A 17,139-nucleotide genomic window follows, 5' to 3' on the forward strand; every position below is an offset into this window, starting at 1 on the left:
TTTGGCTGACGAGTAAGGCATATGCATGTGCAGAATCATGTATATTCAGTTTTACATTCTGTAATCTTTCTTATAATGATCATGTGACTTTTAAATGTGAAATCAATATTTACTACCCTCACTCAAACCAATTTACGCAATTCTCCTAATCATGCTCTGTTCGGTTGCAAGGTGGGTGAAGCCTCAAAAAACCAGAGACGACTCCTCACTTTCATATTTGTATCTGCTAAAATCACCATAACTAGAAACTGGAAGTCGGCTGCCATTCCATTTGACCAGCTTAAAGTGGTTGTAAACCCAATTCAAAAAAATGTACAAAAAAAACCTGCAAGACAAAGGCATAATGAGCTAGTATGCATAGCATACTAGCTTATTATGAAATACTTACCTTAGATCGAAGCCCCCGTTCCTGGAGTCATTTCTGGGCTCCGGTGCTGTGATGGGCCAGAGCCACGGTGACATCACTCCCGCGTGCGTGCGCGGGAGTGATGTCACCGTGGCTGCCGGTAATGGCACGTCAACTGAATCAATGGCACAAACAGGCCGTTGCTTCAGTGCTCACGTGCCGATGACGTCAGCACATGCTGATACCAGAGCTATCTCCTATATCTCCTAAACCGTGCAGGTTTAGGAGATATCTGGGGTAGTAAAAAGTGGATTGTAAGGGTTTACAACCACTTAAAGCACAAGCTTCCCTAGCTCATGGTAAATGAAAGGCTCTCGGCAATTCTAAATGATAAAATTAAAGTGCTTGAAAAAGTCTGAGGTCCGTGGATCAGATACTTGAGTAATGATCCCCGGATTATAACCGACTAGTATGCCTTGCGGGGTCTTCCCCCTTCCCTCCTCTCTTTCCTTCCCCCTCTCTTTCTTGCTCTTTTCTCTCCTCTCTTATTTGTAATTGGGAAGAAGGGGGATTATTGCGGTGCCTAGTTTGGTAATAAACAAGAAAATATTTTAAAAAACAAGTTTATTCACAAGAAATAAAACAAAATACAAAATTACAGTAGTTATCAGAGAAATTGATTCAATCACAAACGGTCAAAAGCACATCCAATAACAACATGGGGCCATGTTGTTATTGGATGTGCTTTTGACTGTCATTTATCATTTATGCTGATTTACATGGGACAAAGTTGTGGGGGAGAGTTTACAATCACTTTAAGCACTGCTTCAATATTTTGTATTTTTGTTCTCGGGTTTAGATACGCTCTAGCATGGTGGCTAAGTTATTTGATAACTTTAGATGGCAATTTAACTTTCTTTTTTGGGCTTTTTATCTACAAATGATCTATTATTCTATATACTATATATACATATTACTATATTTGTTATCTACTATCATGAGAATTTTTTTTTGAATATGTCCTCCTACCCATGGTGGCTGAAAATATGACAATGCCCAGTACATTCATTCCCTCGCTGGTTCCTGGCTCTGACTTGTAGACCACATCAGGGGAGGGGGTAATATCCAGAGCAAAGTTCTGTATATGTGATCCATTCTCGTCCTGGATTCCATAGATGAGGATTCTGTGTGTTATACTATCCGAAGAGGTTGTCTTCCCACTTTTTACCACAGGCACATTCTTGGTTCGGTACTAAAAAAAAGAATAATGGCAACATAGTGGGGGTTATTTACTAAAGGAAATCTATGTTGCACTGCAAGTGCACTTGAAAGTAAAGTCACCGTAGATCCGAGGGGGACATGCAAGGTAAATAAAAAACAGCATTTTAGGTTGCATATGATTGGATGATAAAATCAGCAGAGCTTCCCCTCATTTCAGATCTACCCATTCGATTTAGAACGACTGCACTTCCAATATGATATTAACCCTTTTGTGGCCACAATATGACTTTTTAAAGTGTTACTAATCCCAGTACCCTGCATGCTATATCTGGTCTCCCACAGTACACAGAACATGGAAATGCAATTCTTTTAGTAAATATAAACTTAAGAATAAAAATAAGCATTTAAAGTATAAACTAAAGTAAATAGTAGCTCTAAACAGTATAAGTGAATAAACCCAGTGACAGGTGATAGTGATCAATACTAATACATAAATAAACAATTAATAATAAAGTTTGTGCAAAAATAGTCCATACATGAGACTGGATTGTCTCAGACAAGGAGAGCTAAATACATCCTGATGTGGGATCTTCAAAACTTTCACCACGCCGCGTCCACGCAGTGTTACCACTCCCCTTTGGGGGGTTACCCTTGCCGACCAAAAAATTGGGGATACTTATTATAGCAAATAGTACAAAATATTGTGTTTCTTTCAAAATCAACTGTCTTTTTACCACCAAAAGAAAGCTCTATTTGTGGGGAAAAAAAAGGACGTCAATTTTGTTTGGGTACAGCGTCGCACGGCAATTGTCAGTTAAAGCGATGCAGTGCCGATGCAGTGCCATATCAAAAAAATACCATGCAGTGCCATATCAAAAAAATGCTCTGGTCATTGAGCAGTCAAATCTTCCGGGGCTGAAGTGGTTAAACACTCACCGAATGATGACACGTTGCACTCTCATGCTCGACAAAACAGCATCAACCCTAAATCCCCATACACACTATCAGATTTTCTGCTGATTTTTGTCTTCAGATTTACCAAAACCATGTAGTGCAAGGGCCTGCCTGATTGCATACAAATTGAAACTCCTAAGGTTTGACCTCATATTATATGGTTTGGTAAATCTGAAGGAAAAAATCAGCAGAAAATCTCATATGGGGCTTTACAGGGTTAAATATCCCCCGATATCCACACGTGACATCCAATATCATGGATATATATAATGAAACAAAGTGCAGTATCATTGTAAAAAGTTTATTCTATTAATACAGCTTCAAACATTGCACTCACATAGGCTCAAATCAATGGAGCCTAGAGGTATCCACTTGCAGGAGCAAGTACTGGTGTAATGTGGTCTCAGCGGACACAGTATAGGTGAACGATCGTGAACGATAGTGATTGATCGTGATCCTCTGAGCGTCACTTCCGGTATAGTGTCAATCGTAAAAAACTGGTTGCCGTACAGCCACGTCCCGACGTTTTGTCACAACAACTTACTTATGGGGATTCCCATGATCCCATGAGTAAGTCGTTATGACTTACTCATGGGAATAAGTCTACTCCTTCTCTACCATGTGGTGTCAGGACCCCCTACAGCATGTAGCCATTGTGTCATGTTGTTTATTTTTGAACTGCATTTAGCATAATACATTTCTATTTTTATACATAATACGTACATCGTTTGTTGGTGTTATATCACCACTAGGGCCTCTAAAATCCCAAAAGGGGAACCCTTTTCTTTGTAGACTTGAAAACCAGGAGAGCTCAGATTATTAACTTAGAGAAGGGACACTACCCCGTCTCCTGGGTGAGACAGGACCCATGGCGGCCCGTCAATAAGGGGCGCAGAGGCGCTGCCCCCCTAATCCATTTGCCCGACCCCTAATCTACATGCAGATTGCCAGACGCATTCAATTTCAATGGGTTTTTTTTTTTTTTTTAAGCACATGATTAGTACCTGAGGCTCTAGTTGGGTTCAAAAAAGGGTGAGCTCGGGGCTCAGAGCATTGTACCCTGAGCCCATCCAGTTGTGCGAATATAGAGAATTAATATTCTCTATAAAGATTCTCCTCCTAGGCTCTTAAACCCCGACTGGCTGAGAGGAGAATCGGCTGTATTGGCTGCTGAAGAGGAAGCCACCGAGGAGGAGGAGATGCAGGGTGACTCTGCCGTGAAGTGGACGAGGAGGAAGTGGCCGAGGAGGAGAAGATGCAGGAAGGAGCCAAAGCTGCCCGCGACCTAGATGGGGTAAGTGCGGTGTGAGGTGGGAGGACGAGCGAGCAAGCAATGGAGGTGGGGCATTTGACTGATTCAACAACCAATGCACTTACCGACCAAGAGGGGTGGTGGCGGAAGTATTGTTTCCCGCCACCCCCAAAAACTGGAGCACCAGCCGTCACTGGACAGGACCCCACTGCCTAATCAGGTATACAGTATATAGATTGTGTTATTATGTCATGACCATCTCAAATGAGCATACTGATGCCAACATCCCTATTAACGTCACAAAGTATATTATTTGTACAAAATATATGGGACTTTAAAATTATCAGACAGAAAGAGACCCTATATCAAACCTGAGCAAAAATTCTAAATGATTATATCCACAATACTGTATATAATGTTTTGTTTATTTTCTCTTTATATGCCTGATATATGTCTTACATATTAATGTCCTATATACTTTGAACAAAAATGATACATTTAGATTGTCTACAAGCATTCAGATAATGATGGGCTTTCATGTCTCAGCCCGGGTTCACACTTGATGCGATGCGTCACATCGCATGTGATTTTCACAGAAATCGCACCTCAATCCTTTGTAAATTACATGCGATTCTGTGTGGTGAGATTTGAACCCATCATTTTGTATGGCTCAAATCGCACCACATCCGCACAAAAAAGATGCAGGCACCATTCTTTTGCTACACTGCAGTTGGATTGCATGGGTGTTCACACCCATGTGATCTGATTTTAATAAATGCACTGTGTTTTGCAACCTGCTTTTGGGGTATCTCTAAATTGACACCCATAGCAGATCGCATGAACACAGTGTGAATGGCATGCGGTGCAAATGCAATGCGGTAAAAACTGTGATTCCTGTGTGCTTCCTGCATCGCATCAGTGTGAGCCAAACCTCACTGTATATCATTTTCAATTTTTATGAATCGATTCCAAAGTTTATTTCCTGGAGATCCTGAAAGTTACAGCATTTTCCCATTTCAGGGTGATAGCACTAAGCCTATCAGTTCTGCAGAGGCATGCACAGACCTGATAGGCAGCCCAACAGGAAAATGTAAAATAATGCATTTGGGTGGCAAAAATAGGAATGCAATCTATACACTGGGTGGAGAACCTCTGGGAGGATCTAGGATTGAAAAGTACCTGGGAGTCCTAGTAGATGATAGGCTCAGCAATGGCATGCAATGCCAAGCTGCTGCTAACAAAGCAAACAGAATATTGGCATTAAAAAGGGGATCAACTCCAGAGTTAAATCGATAATTCTCCTGCTCTACAAGACTCTGGTCCGGCCGCACCTGGAATATGCTGTCCAGTTCTGGGCGCCAGTCCTCAGGAAGGATGTACTGGAAATGGAGTGAGTACAGAGAAGGGCAACAAAGCTGATAAAGTGTCTGGAGGATATTAGTTATGAGTAAAGGTTGTGAGCACTGAACTTATTCTCTCTGGAGAAGAGACGCTTGAGAGGGGATATGATTTCAATATACAAATACCATACTGGTGACCCCACAATAGGGATAAAACATTTCCGCAGAAGAGAGTTATACAAGACTCGTGGCCACTCATTAAAGGGTTCTTTACTGTAAAAGCGGCAAGAATGTGGAATTCCCTTCCACAGGCGGTGGTCTCAGCGGGGGGCATTGATCGTTTCAAGAAACTATTAAATAAGCACCTGAACGACCGCAACATACAGGGATATACAATGTAATACTGACATATAATCACACACATAGGTTGGACTTGATGGACTTGTGTCTTTTTTCAACCTCACCTACTATGTTACAGGACGTTCACTCTATTCAAAATGTAAAAATAACACTTTTGACCAATCACCAACAATTTGTAGCAAAAATATACAGTGAAATGAGAAATAAATAGTTACACTGACCTGCTTGAAAGTTGCCTCCACAAGGTTTGCAGGAAACATGTTCCTAAGTAAAAAAAAAAATGGAAAAAAGAAATCAGAGATTACATCTTTATTAAATGATTATTGTATACTTTTGGTTAACTTTTTGTCTGGAAGAAAATATGCATGTATGCCATGCTGTGTACATACACATTGGAGCTGTCCTGAACGTCCCGTTCCAGATGCACTGCTACAGGGCGGGTGTTCTGTATATATATATATCTATATATATATATATATATATATATATATATATATATATATATATATATATATATATGTGTGTGTGTGTGTGTGTGTGTGTGTGTGATTCTGCACTTCCACCTAGGGGCCGCCAATGCTCCACTTCGGGTGTGATTACTCACAGCAGATGCCAATGGATGTCCCCCCACACCCGCTGATCAGCGAGGAGAGACACAAGACAGAGTTCTGCCTATGTAAACCAGGCAGCACTCTGTCCTGTCAACGGGGATATTATTAATAAATAATAAAAAACTATAATAATGGATAATAATTTAATTATAATAGAAAATATGAAAAATTTAATTATCCAAATGTTGTTGTTCTTTCAAATTTTCAGATTTTCGTTCTTTCTAATTTAAATTTTCAAAAAAAAATTGTTAAATAGTCTTTCATTCATTCAGATGCTTTCGATTGAACAAATATGGGGAATTTTGATGAAAAACGAATTCAGAACTAAGCGAATAGCACATGTCTACATTTTGGTAAAAGCAGTCACCAGGACAAAAAGAGAGGGTGCTTCTCTGTAATGGGGACACAGGTAACAACATAAACCTGGCAAGGTATCTCAGCAGGGGGCATATTGGACCTCTGTAGAGAGACCATTACTTCCCATCAAAAAGGAGAAATCTTACTCTGAAGCATGCTGGCAGGAGTTACACTTTTCTACTCAACAGTGTGATGAACACCTTTTGTTTTGATGCATTTGGAACATATTTACCTGCACAATTTTTTGCAGGTTTATTTGGCATTATTTATTATTAACAACAGATACTGTATTAAAGAATTTGTTAAAAAAACAGATACTATTTCCTTACAGCATGTTATACAGCACAGTGCTTGTGTTGTGTAATTTTGGCCCCACGTATCATATATAATACCAGGCTGATCCTGCCTGTTTCTGCCCTCCCCCCTGCTGCTGAGCCCTGACCCGTGGTCAGTTTACGTGCCTCTGTCATCCACAGCTCTCCTTTGTCCTCCTCTCCCCCCTCCACCCCTGCCTGTCTGCTCGTGAAAGTGCACGCCCCTTCCCCTCCTGCTGCTGTCATAGTTGTTATATGTTTATACAATCCCCTCTGTTTAATAACAGTATGTACCCCAGTGTCCAGCTCTCTCCTCCTCCCCGGCTGACATCTCTGCTCTCCTCCCCTCCTCCCAGGCAGACATCTCAGCTCTCCTCCCCTCCTCCCAGGCTGACATCAGCGGGAGTTCTCGACCACTCCTGGTGTAGATGTCAGCTCAGGAGAGGAGAGAGCCAAGCAGTCACGTGAGCGCCAGGAGGTGCTGTATAATAAGGTAGAAATCTGCATTTTTTTCATATAGCACAGATGCTGGGGCAGTGGTGGCCCATCCATTAGGGGCGCTGCCCCCCCCTGATCCATGCATATGCCACTGTGTCCCAATCCCACCCACTTGTGTGACATTAGCAAACTTATTTTTGATTTTTGCTAATGTCTTCCTGCCTCTCCTCCCGGCCAATCGGGGATGCGGCTCCTGAGACTCTATTGGCTGGGAGTCTTAGGATAGGTCTCAGGACGGGCCTCCTGTTTGGCTGGGAGGAGAAGCAGCAGTCTTTTTCTCCTACCCCAGATGCAGCAGAGCATCGCCACCTCGTATTTCTCCCCACACCTCTACTGCAGTAAGGTATGGCCATCGGTTGCACGGGGACGGGGGGGAGGGGGTTTAGGTGGCGGTAGTGCGAGAGGATTGTGGCCGGAGGGGGGGGGGGCTTGTGTAGTGCAAGAGAAATGTCTAATTTTGATCGATCGATCCGGAGCCAATATTTTGACCACCAGCTGCCACTGCACTGGGGTATATATTGTTATTAAACAGAGAGGATCATATAAACATATACAAATGGCTATGTATGAATGAAAATTGATATAAATTGTGTTTATACTATGTTACATGGGGGTGCTCCTGTTGTTGGGACATATTAACTGCATGCCTACTGGGGAAACTTTTTATTTTTTTCCCATGCATGTTTAAATATGAATTTATTTTGCTATAAAATTACCTGGAACCCTTAAACATTATATATTTTCTGAAAGCAGAGGCCCTGGAGAATAAAGTTGTAGCTGTTGCCATATTTGCACGACCATTTATCAAATGCAAATTTTCAGGAAAAAAATACACAAAAATTAATTTTAGTGCACATCGACACAACCAAGTTTTTGGTAAAAAATAAAACTTGTTTTATGTATGAGAGGTCTGGTCCTATATTTAACTTTGGTTTATTCTTCACTTACCACATGGACACAGACAAACACACATGGATTTCTTCAGGATAACAAAAGGTAGGAATCTGCAACAAAGTTTGTTGAGATCCTTGCAAAAGTGGAGTTAGGGTCAGTTCATACCACATGCAGTCCAGTGGTTTTTTTTCTGCATTAAAAACACATGGAAAGTAGTTTATATGTTTTTCAATGGCATAGTTCACACCGGTGTTTACAGTTCCAGTGCGTTCCAGTTCCAGGAAAAAAAAAAGTAGAACTTGCTGCATTTTTTCTGCACTGGACTGTACTGGAATTCTGTAAAACACATGAAAAACGCACTGAAACGCACCTAAACACACCAAAAATGTACTGGAACACACATGTCCTTATTTAAGGTTAAGAAAAAAAGAGGGGGAAAAACGCACTGGAACGCATCAAAAACGTGCATTCAGAAAAGCATCTGGAAGACATCCAGACTGCGTTTCTATGGTGTGAACTGGACCTTACCCTTGAAGGAAAAAAATCTGTACATGTATGGCCAGCTTTAGTTTAGCCACCACCTCCTTTATTAGTCACTAGGCCAGATGCCTACTACAGACCAACCTTCAATGAAATCCAGCTGGTAAGTAAGCTGAGTGAAGTTTGTGGTCTTGGTTCGGCTGTACTGTGCAGTAGAGATAATTAGAAGAGCAAAGATTTGAAGAGTACAAATTCTAGTAGCTGGCTGTAGTAGCTTGCTATCACTTTTAGAGGTGGGATGATTAAAAATTGGAAGGACACAATGCCAATCAGTACGTGTCCTTAAAATGCAATTTTTAGGTGTAATTAGCAGCATTAAGGTCAGTTTCAGCTTGCTCTAGAAAGACAAGGTCACATGATCGTCAGACAGATTGCCATTCGGGTTGTGGGGGATTACAGTATTTTGATTCCTATAACTCACTATCAAGTAGTGAAATTACACTGGGAACGCTTCCAACATAATCGCACGCATTGTTATAAGGTCAGTATCTCCCTAGCGTAAATTCACTCACGTATTTATGCCACATACTGGATATCTGTGAGCTAATGAAAGAGAACGTGAACATAATGGATATCAGATCATTCTAGGTCTACAAAAGATCTGGGGCTAGAGCCCATAGCAGTGTATTAAAGAAAGTCATACGCTTGGGCGGGCATACACATGTATAAACAGTAATATACGTGTGTGTGTGTGTGTGTGTGTGTGTATATATACTCAGAGAGCCCCCCCACTTACATGAGGGTCCCCAGAGAGCCCCCTCTTACATCAGGGTCCCCAGAGAGACCCCCCTTACACCAGGTTCCTCAGAGAGCCTCCTCCTTACATCAGAGTCCACAGAGAGCCTCCCCTTTGCATCAAGGTCCCCAGAGAGCCCCCCACTTACATCAGGGTTCCCAGAGAGCCCCCCTTACATTAGGGTCCCCGGAAAGCCTCTTCCTTAAATCAGGGTCCCCAGAGAGCCTCCTCCTTAAAATCAGGGTCCCCAAAAAGCCTCCCTCTTGCATCAGGGTCCCCAGAGTGCCCCCCACTTACATCAGAGAGCCTACCCTCTCCTTGGGGTCCCTTGAAGAGACTTGGGGCTATGGGCACTAGATTCGGGGCTGTAGCCCCAAAAGCCACCCCCTAGCGACGACACTGCCGCAAATAATTTTCTAGAGCAAAGAAACAGGGAGCTTTCCCAAAGTACTGACAATGTATTCAGGAAGAGTCACAACAATAATGGTAGACAGCTTAATTACACCAAGTGAAAATATCTGTGGAAATATTCTTTTCAAAACTGAATTCAGGAAACAGGTGATTTAGTTGCGGAAGAGATTAATAAAGATATAAAAAGTTTATTATTTAATACATACAATATTCATACAAAAGAGAAAGGGGCAACTATAGGCCCATATGCAAAAGCACACACAGTATCTCACAAAAGTGAGTACACCCCTCACATTTTTGTAAATATTTTATTATATCTTTTCATGTGACAACACTGAAGAAATGACAATTTTCTACAATGTAAAGTAGTGAGTGTACAGCTTGTAAAACAGTGTAAATTTGCTGACCTTTCAAAATAACTCAACACACATCCATTAATGTCTAAACCGTTGGCAACAAAAGTGAGTACACCCCTAAGTGAAAATCTCCAAATTGGGCCCAGAGTTTCAATATTTTGTGTGGCCATCATTATTTTCCAGCACTGCCTTAACCCTCTTGGGCATGGAGTTCACCAGAGCTTCACAAGTTGCCACTGGAGTCCTCTTCCACTCCTCCAAGATGACATCACAGAGCTGGTGGATGTTAGAGACCTTGCGGTCCTCCACCTTCCGTTTGAGGATGCCCCACAGATGCTCAATAGGGTCAGTCTTTCACCTTTACTCTCAGCTTCTTTAGCTAGGTAGTGGTGGTCTTGGAGATGTGTTTGGGGTCATTATGTTGGAATACTGCCCTTGGGCTCAGTCTCCGAAGGGAGGGGATCATGTTCTGCTTCAGTATGTCACAGTGCATGATAGCATTCATGGTTCCCTCAATTAACTGTACCAGTTCCAGCAGCACCCATGCAGCCCCGGACCATGACACTGCCACCACCATGCTTGACTGTAGGCAAGACACACTTGTCTTTGTACTCCTAACCTGGTTGCTGCCATCACACGCTTGACACCATCTGAACCAAAAAAATGTATCTTGGTCTCATCAGACCACAGGACATGGTTCCAGTAATCCATGTCCTTAGTCTGCTTGTCTTCAGCAAACTGTTTGTGGGATTTCTTGTGCATCATCTTTAGAAGTGGTTTCCTTTTGGGAGGACAGCCATGAAGACGAGTTTGATGCAGCGTGCGGAATATGGTCTGAGCACTGACAGGCTGACCTCCCACTCCTTCAACCTCTGCTGCAATGCTGGCAGCACTCATATGTCTATTTCCCAAAGACAACCTCTGGATATGATGCTGTGCTCGTGCTCTCAACTTCTTTGGTCGACCATGGCAAGGCCTGTTCTGAGTGGAACCTGTCCTGTTAAACCGCTGTATAGTCTTGGCCACCGTGGTACAGCTCAGTTTCAGGGTCTTGGCAATCTTCTTATAGCCTAGGCCATCTTTATGTAGACCAACAATTCTTTTTTTCAAATCCTCAGAAAGTTATTTGCCATCAGGTGCCATGTTGAACTTCCAGTGACCAGTATGAGAGAGTGAGAGAGATAACACCAAATTTAACACACCTGCTCCCCATTCACACCTGAGACCTTGTAACACTAACGAGTCACATGACACTGGGGGAGGGAAAATGTCTAATTGGGCCCAATTTGTTTACTCACTTTTGTTGCCAGCAGTTTAGACATTAATGGCTGTGTGTTGAGTTATTTTGAAGAAATGTACACTGTTATACAAGCTGTACACTCACTACTTTACATTGTAGCAAAGTGTAATTTCTTCAGTGTTGTCACATGAAGATAGAATAAATGAATATTTACAAAATCGTGAGGGGTGTACTCACTTTTGTGAGATACTGTACATGCATAGAAAGTCAGTACTAACGCCCAAAGCACCAGAGATCTCTGCAGGGGGTGTGTGTCTGGGTCCCTTGCTGGAGTAATTTGCTGGAGTACTTGCTGGAGTAATGGGCTCTTGGGAGACCCTAACAAAAACCTCCTGCAGAGATCTCTGGTGCTTTGGGCATTAGTATTGCCTTCTTATGAATGGAGGAATGGATGACGTTCGATTAAATGTTGTCTACATTGGGTGGCTTCTTTGTTGTTGGTGGTCTATATATATGGATGTTGGACTTTGCCTTGAACCTTGTTCCTTAACCACTTAAGGACCGCCGTATTGCCAATGTACGTCAACACAATGGCACAGGCAGGCACAATCACGTAAATGTACGTGCCTGCCTTCCAGCGGGTGGGGGGTCCGATCGGACCCCCTCCCGTTGGATACGACGGTCCGGTTCGCTCCAGGAGCACTCCGTGATGAGGGGATGGCCGTTGGTTTTCGGCCACCCCCTCTGGATCGCTCCTGGCCAATGAGAAGCTTCCTCCCACTGTGTATTGTTTACACAGGAAGGAGGAAGTGATGTCATTCTCCTCGGGGCGGTCTTTTTGACCGGACTACGAGGAGAAGACTAATAGTAAGTGTGCACCAACACTACACTGACATGTAGGTACACACAGGCACACAAACCCCCCCCCCGACCCCCCCCCCCGATCGCCCCCGCCCCCCCTCCCCCCCCAGTCACAGTGTCACTGATTGCATTGATCATTTCTTTACTGATCAATGCATTCAGTGTCAGTTGTGACAGTAAAAACTGTCAGGACAGTTAGTGTTAGGTCCAGGGTAGCCCCCTATCACCCCCCAATAAAGATTTAACCCCCTGATTGCCCCTAGAGTTAACCCTTTCACCCCCTTTTGCCAGTGTCACTAAGCGATCATTTTTCTGATCGCTGCATGTGTCGCTAGGTAGCTAGTTATTTTTTTAGGTTCACCGCCAGGTTTTTATATCGCTAGGTACCCCGATATACTACCCAATAATGGTTTTAACCCCCTGATTGCCGCTAGTTAACCCTTTCACCCCCTTTTGCCAGTGTCACTAAACGATCGTTTTTCTGATCGCTGCATTAGTGTCGCTACAGTCGCTAGGTAGCTAGTTATTTTTTTAGGTTCACCGCCAGGTTTTTATAGCGCTAGGTACCCCGATATACTACCCAATAATGGTTTTAACCCCCTGATTGCCGCTAGTTAACCCTTTCACCCCCTTTTGCCAGTGTCACTAAGCGATCATTTTTCTGATCGCTGCATCAGTGTCGCTAGTGTAGCTAGGTAGCTAGTTATTTTTTTAGGTTCACCGCCAGGTTTTTATATCGCTAGGTACCCCGATATACTACCCAATAATGGTTTTAACCCCCTGATTTCCGCTAGTTAACCCTTTCACCCCTTTTGCCAGTGTCACTAAGCGATCGTTTTTCTGATCGCTGCATTAGTGTCGCTACAGTCGCTAGGTAGCTAGTTATTTTTTTAGGTTCACCGCCAGGTTTTTATAGCGCTAGGTACCCCGATATACTACCCAATAATGGTTTTAACCCCCTGATTGCCGCTAGTTAACCCTTTCACCCCCTTTTGCCAGTGTCACTAAGCGATAATTTTTCTGATCGCTGCATCAGTGTCGCTAGTGTCGCTAGGTAGCTAGTTATTTTTTTAGGTTCACCGCCAGGTTTTTATAGCGCTAGGTACCCCGATATACTACCCAATAATGGTTTTAACCCCCTGATTGCTGCTAGTTAACCCTTTCACCCCCTTTCACCAGCGATCACAGTATAAGTGTCACTGGTGACGCTGGTTAGCCAGTTAGTTATTTAGGTTCCCCGTCAGGTTTTTATATAGCGCCAGGGACCCCCATATACTACCTAATAAAAATTTGAACCCCCTGATTGCCCCTAGTTAACCCTTTCACCACTGATCACCGTATAAGTGTTACGGGTGACTCTGGTTAGTTTGTTTTTTATAGCATCAGGGCACCCACCATTTATTACCCAATAAAGGTTTAACCCCCTGATCACCCGGCGGGTGATATCAATTAGGTTTTAGGGTCAGGGTCTGCGTCGCCCCAGGCAGCGCTAGGTTAGTGCCAGTACCGCTAACACCCACACGCAAAGCATACACCTCCCGTAGTGCTATAGAATCTGAACAGATCAATATCTGATCTGATCAGATCTATACTAGCGTCCCCAGCAGTTTAGGGTTCCAAAAAAACGCATTGTTAGCGGGATCAGCCCAGATACCTGCTAGCACCTGCGTTTTGCCCCTCCGCCCAGCCCACCCAAGTGCAGTATCGATCGATCACTGTCACTTACAAAACACTAAACACATAACTGCAGCGATCGCAGAGTCAGGCCTGATCCCTGCCATCGCTAACAGGTTTTTTGGTAGCATTTTATATTTAAATCCGGAAGGCAGTGCTTGGTTTTCGGGGTCCCGTACGTGGCTAGGCTCCCAAAAAGTCCCCCACATGTGGTATCCCCGTACTCGGGAGAAGCAGCAGAATTTATTTTGGGGTGTAATTTGACTTCTGCCCATAGCATGTGTGAGCAATATATCATTTAGTGACAACTTTGTGCAAAAAAAAAAAAGTTTGTAATATTCCCGCAACTTTTGGCAAAATATAAAATATTCCATGGACTCAACATGCCTCTCAGTAAATAGCTTGGGGTGTCTACTTTCCAAAATGGGGTCATTTGGGGGGGTTTTGTGCTATTTTGGCATTTTATGGCCTTCGAAACTGTGATAGGTAGTGAGGAGTTAAATCAAAAATTTGCACCCTTAGAAATCCTGAAGGTGGTGATTGGTTTTCGGGGTGCCGTGCGCGACTAGACTCCCAAAAAGTCCCACACATGTGGTATCCCCGTACTCAGGAGAAGCAGCAGAATGTATTTTGGGGTGTCATTTCACATATGCCCATAGCATGTGTGAGCAATATATCATTTAGTGACAACTTTGTGCAAAAAAAAAAAAGTTTGTAATATTCCCGCAACTTGTGGCAAAATATAAAATATTCCATGGACTCAACATGCCTCTCAGTAAATAGCTTGGGGTGTCTTCTTTCCAAAATGGGGTCATTTTGGGGGGTTTTGTGCTATTTTGGCATTTTATGGCCTTCGAAACTGTGATAGGTAGTGAGGAGTTAAATCAAAAATTTGCACCCTTAGAAATCCTGAAGGTGGTGATTGGTTTTCGGGGTGCCGTGCGCGACTAGACTCCCAAAAAGTCCCACACATGTGGTATCCCCATACTCGGGAGAAGTAGCGGAATATATTTTGGGGTGCAATTCCACATATAACCATGGCATGTGTGAGCAATATATCATTTAGTGACAACTTTTTGTAAAAAAAAATTTTTTTTGTCATTATTCAATCCCTTAGGACAAAAAAAATAAATATTCAATGGGCTCAACATACCCATCAGCAATTTCCTTGGGGTGTCTACTTTCCAAAATGGGGTCATTTGGGGGGGATTTGTACTGCCCTGCCATTTTAGCACCTCAAGAAATGAGATAGGCAGTCATAAATTAAAAGCTGTGTAAATTCCAGAAAATGTACTCTAGTTTGTAGACGCTATAACTTTTGCGCAAACCAAAAAATATACGCTTATTGACATTTTTTTTACTAAAGACATGTGGCTGAATAAATTTTGCCCTCAATGTATGACTAAAATTTAGTTTATTCGATTTTTCTTATAACAAAAAGAAGAAAATATCTTTTTTTTTCAAAATTTTCGCTCTTTTTCCATTTATATCGCAAAAAAAAAAATCGCAGAAGCAATCAAATACCATCAAAAGAAAGCTCTATTTGTGGGAAGAAAAGGACGCAAATTTCGTTTGGGTGCAATATTGCATGACCGCGCAATTACCAGTTAAAGCAGCGCAGTGCGAAATTGCAAAAAGACCTCTGGTCCTTAAAGTGGAGGGCCACCCTGAAAACAAAAAAAATATTAAAAATTACAAAAAAATATAAAAAAAAAAAAAAATGAAAAAAATTATTTTTTTTTACTTACCAGAAATGCCTGTTGCTAGGCACTTTCTCCTAATCTTCCTCTTCCTCCTCCGCGGAGATCTTCTGTCTTCTGTCTTCGTCGTGGCGTCTTCTGGGTAATGAGTCGCGCTGTGTTCTGGGAACTGTGTGTTCCAGAACACAGCGCGTCCCATTCAGAAAGCGCTGCGGGACTCGCGCATGCGCAGTAGCTGCGGGACTCGCGCATGCGCAGTAGGAAATGGGCAGTGAAGCCGTAAGACTCCACTGCCTGTTTCCCTTACAAGGAATGGCAGCACCGGGACCCGAGAGCCGAGGGACGGGTCGGCCTCGGGCGGCCGACATCGCGGGCACCCTGGACAGGTGAGTGTGTTGATTAAGTCAGCAGCTGCAGTGTTTGCAGCTGCTGACTTTTTTTTTTTTTTTTTGTATAACCGGCCCTCCTCTTTAAGGTGTTTATTGGTCCGGAGCTGAAGTGGTTAATGTTTAAATACATGTGGTGCTGTCATTTTTCCATGCAGGTACTATATCCGATGACTGAGTCTTGTCTATGCACTATATCAGCAAGGTGATCCCCTTAGCTCGAAAACACATCCAACACACACGAAGAATAAAGACCTGAAGAAGTGGCGTATACCACGAAAAATGTTGGCAGATCCCATGTAACATGTGTGATACTGTGTTTGCTGCCTTTAAGATATGTATATGTGCTTTTACATGCATATGGGCCTATAGTTGCCCCTTCCTTTTCTCTTTTGTATGAATATTGTATGTATTAAATAATAAACTTTTTATATCATTATAAAGATGACTGATGCATATATATGATATTCCGGTACCTCAACATACCTATGGGGACCACCGATTAAAAGCTCATCTCTTTTACACTTTCTCTTTTACTATTTATCGGGCTAGTGCTCCCTACGTTTTGAGTCCGTGGTACTCTGTTCACCTTAACAGGCCTTCATTTATGAATAAATATTTAGATGATTTAGATGCAGATCTAGTCAGTAGGCCTTTGCAACAAACACTGTTTTATATGAAAAAATGTCCTAATGTGGATCTGAACAAAAATGTTAAGCTGACCTCCAGGCAAATACAAATAACACAGCAGCTTTGCATTTAATTTTAATGCACCTGGGGTAACTGCTTGAATTGGACAAGGTATCAACCTCTCAAAATCCCATGTACCACAGAAATCAGACTGGGAGAAGGAAGGGCAAATCTAGGAGCCAATCAGGTGTGCTGAATGCAAATGTCCTAAGAGCATGCTGAAAAAGTTGAGTCAGTAGAGAGATAAACTCATCACTCATTCACTTGGGGGGGGGGGGGGGGTTGTAGAGAACAGCTCTGTAGGTAGACCGCTATTAGGCGATCCTTGAAAACTAATTTATTCAGGGAAGCCTACCCCTCCTCCACCTAAGAACTGTACATGAGTCACCTGCATCAGA

The 17,139-nt window shown here is 42.8% G+C and overlaps 1 protein-coding gene across 1 annotated transcript in view; it reads right to left on the reverse strand.

Annotated features, from left to right (window-relative positions):
- SLC1A7 (solute carrier family 1 member 7) overlaps positions 1-17,139 on the reverse strand; it is a 118,000-nt gene that overhangs the window by 28,171 nt on the left and 72,690 nt on the right. Inside the window, exons 4-5 of the mRNA XM_077453314.1 lie at positions 5,695-5,737; positions 1,376-1,598 (exon numbers count right to left, since the gene is read on the reverse strand). Coding sequence (XP_077309440.1) covers positions 1,376-1,598; positions 5,695-5,737 — 266 coding nt within the window. The remainder of the gene's footprint in view (positions 1-1,375; positions 1,599-5,694; positions 5,738-17,139) is intronic.

The sequence above is a fragment of the Lithobates pipiens genome, unplaced genomic scaffold (genome assembly GCF_037356315.1).
Source record: "Lithobates pipiens isolate NorthernLeopardFrog02 unplaced genomic scaffold, aLitPip1_a1.2 Scaffold_23, whole genome shotgun sequence".
In the NCBI taxonomy this organism is placed as follows: Eukaryota; Metazoa; Chordata; class Amphibia; order Anura; family Ranidae; genus Lithobates; species Lithobates pipiens.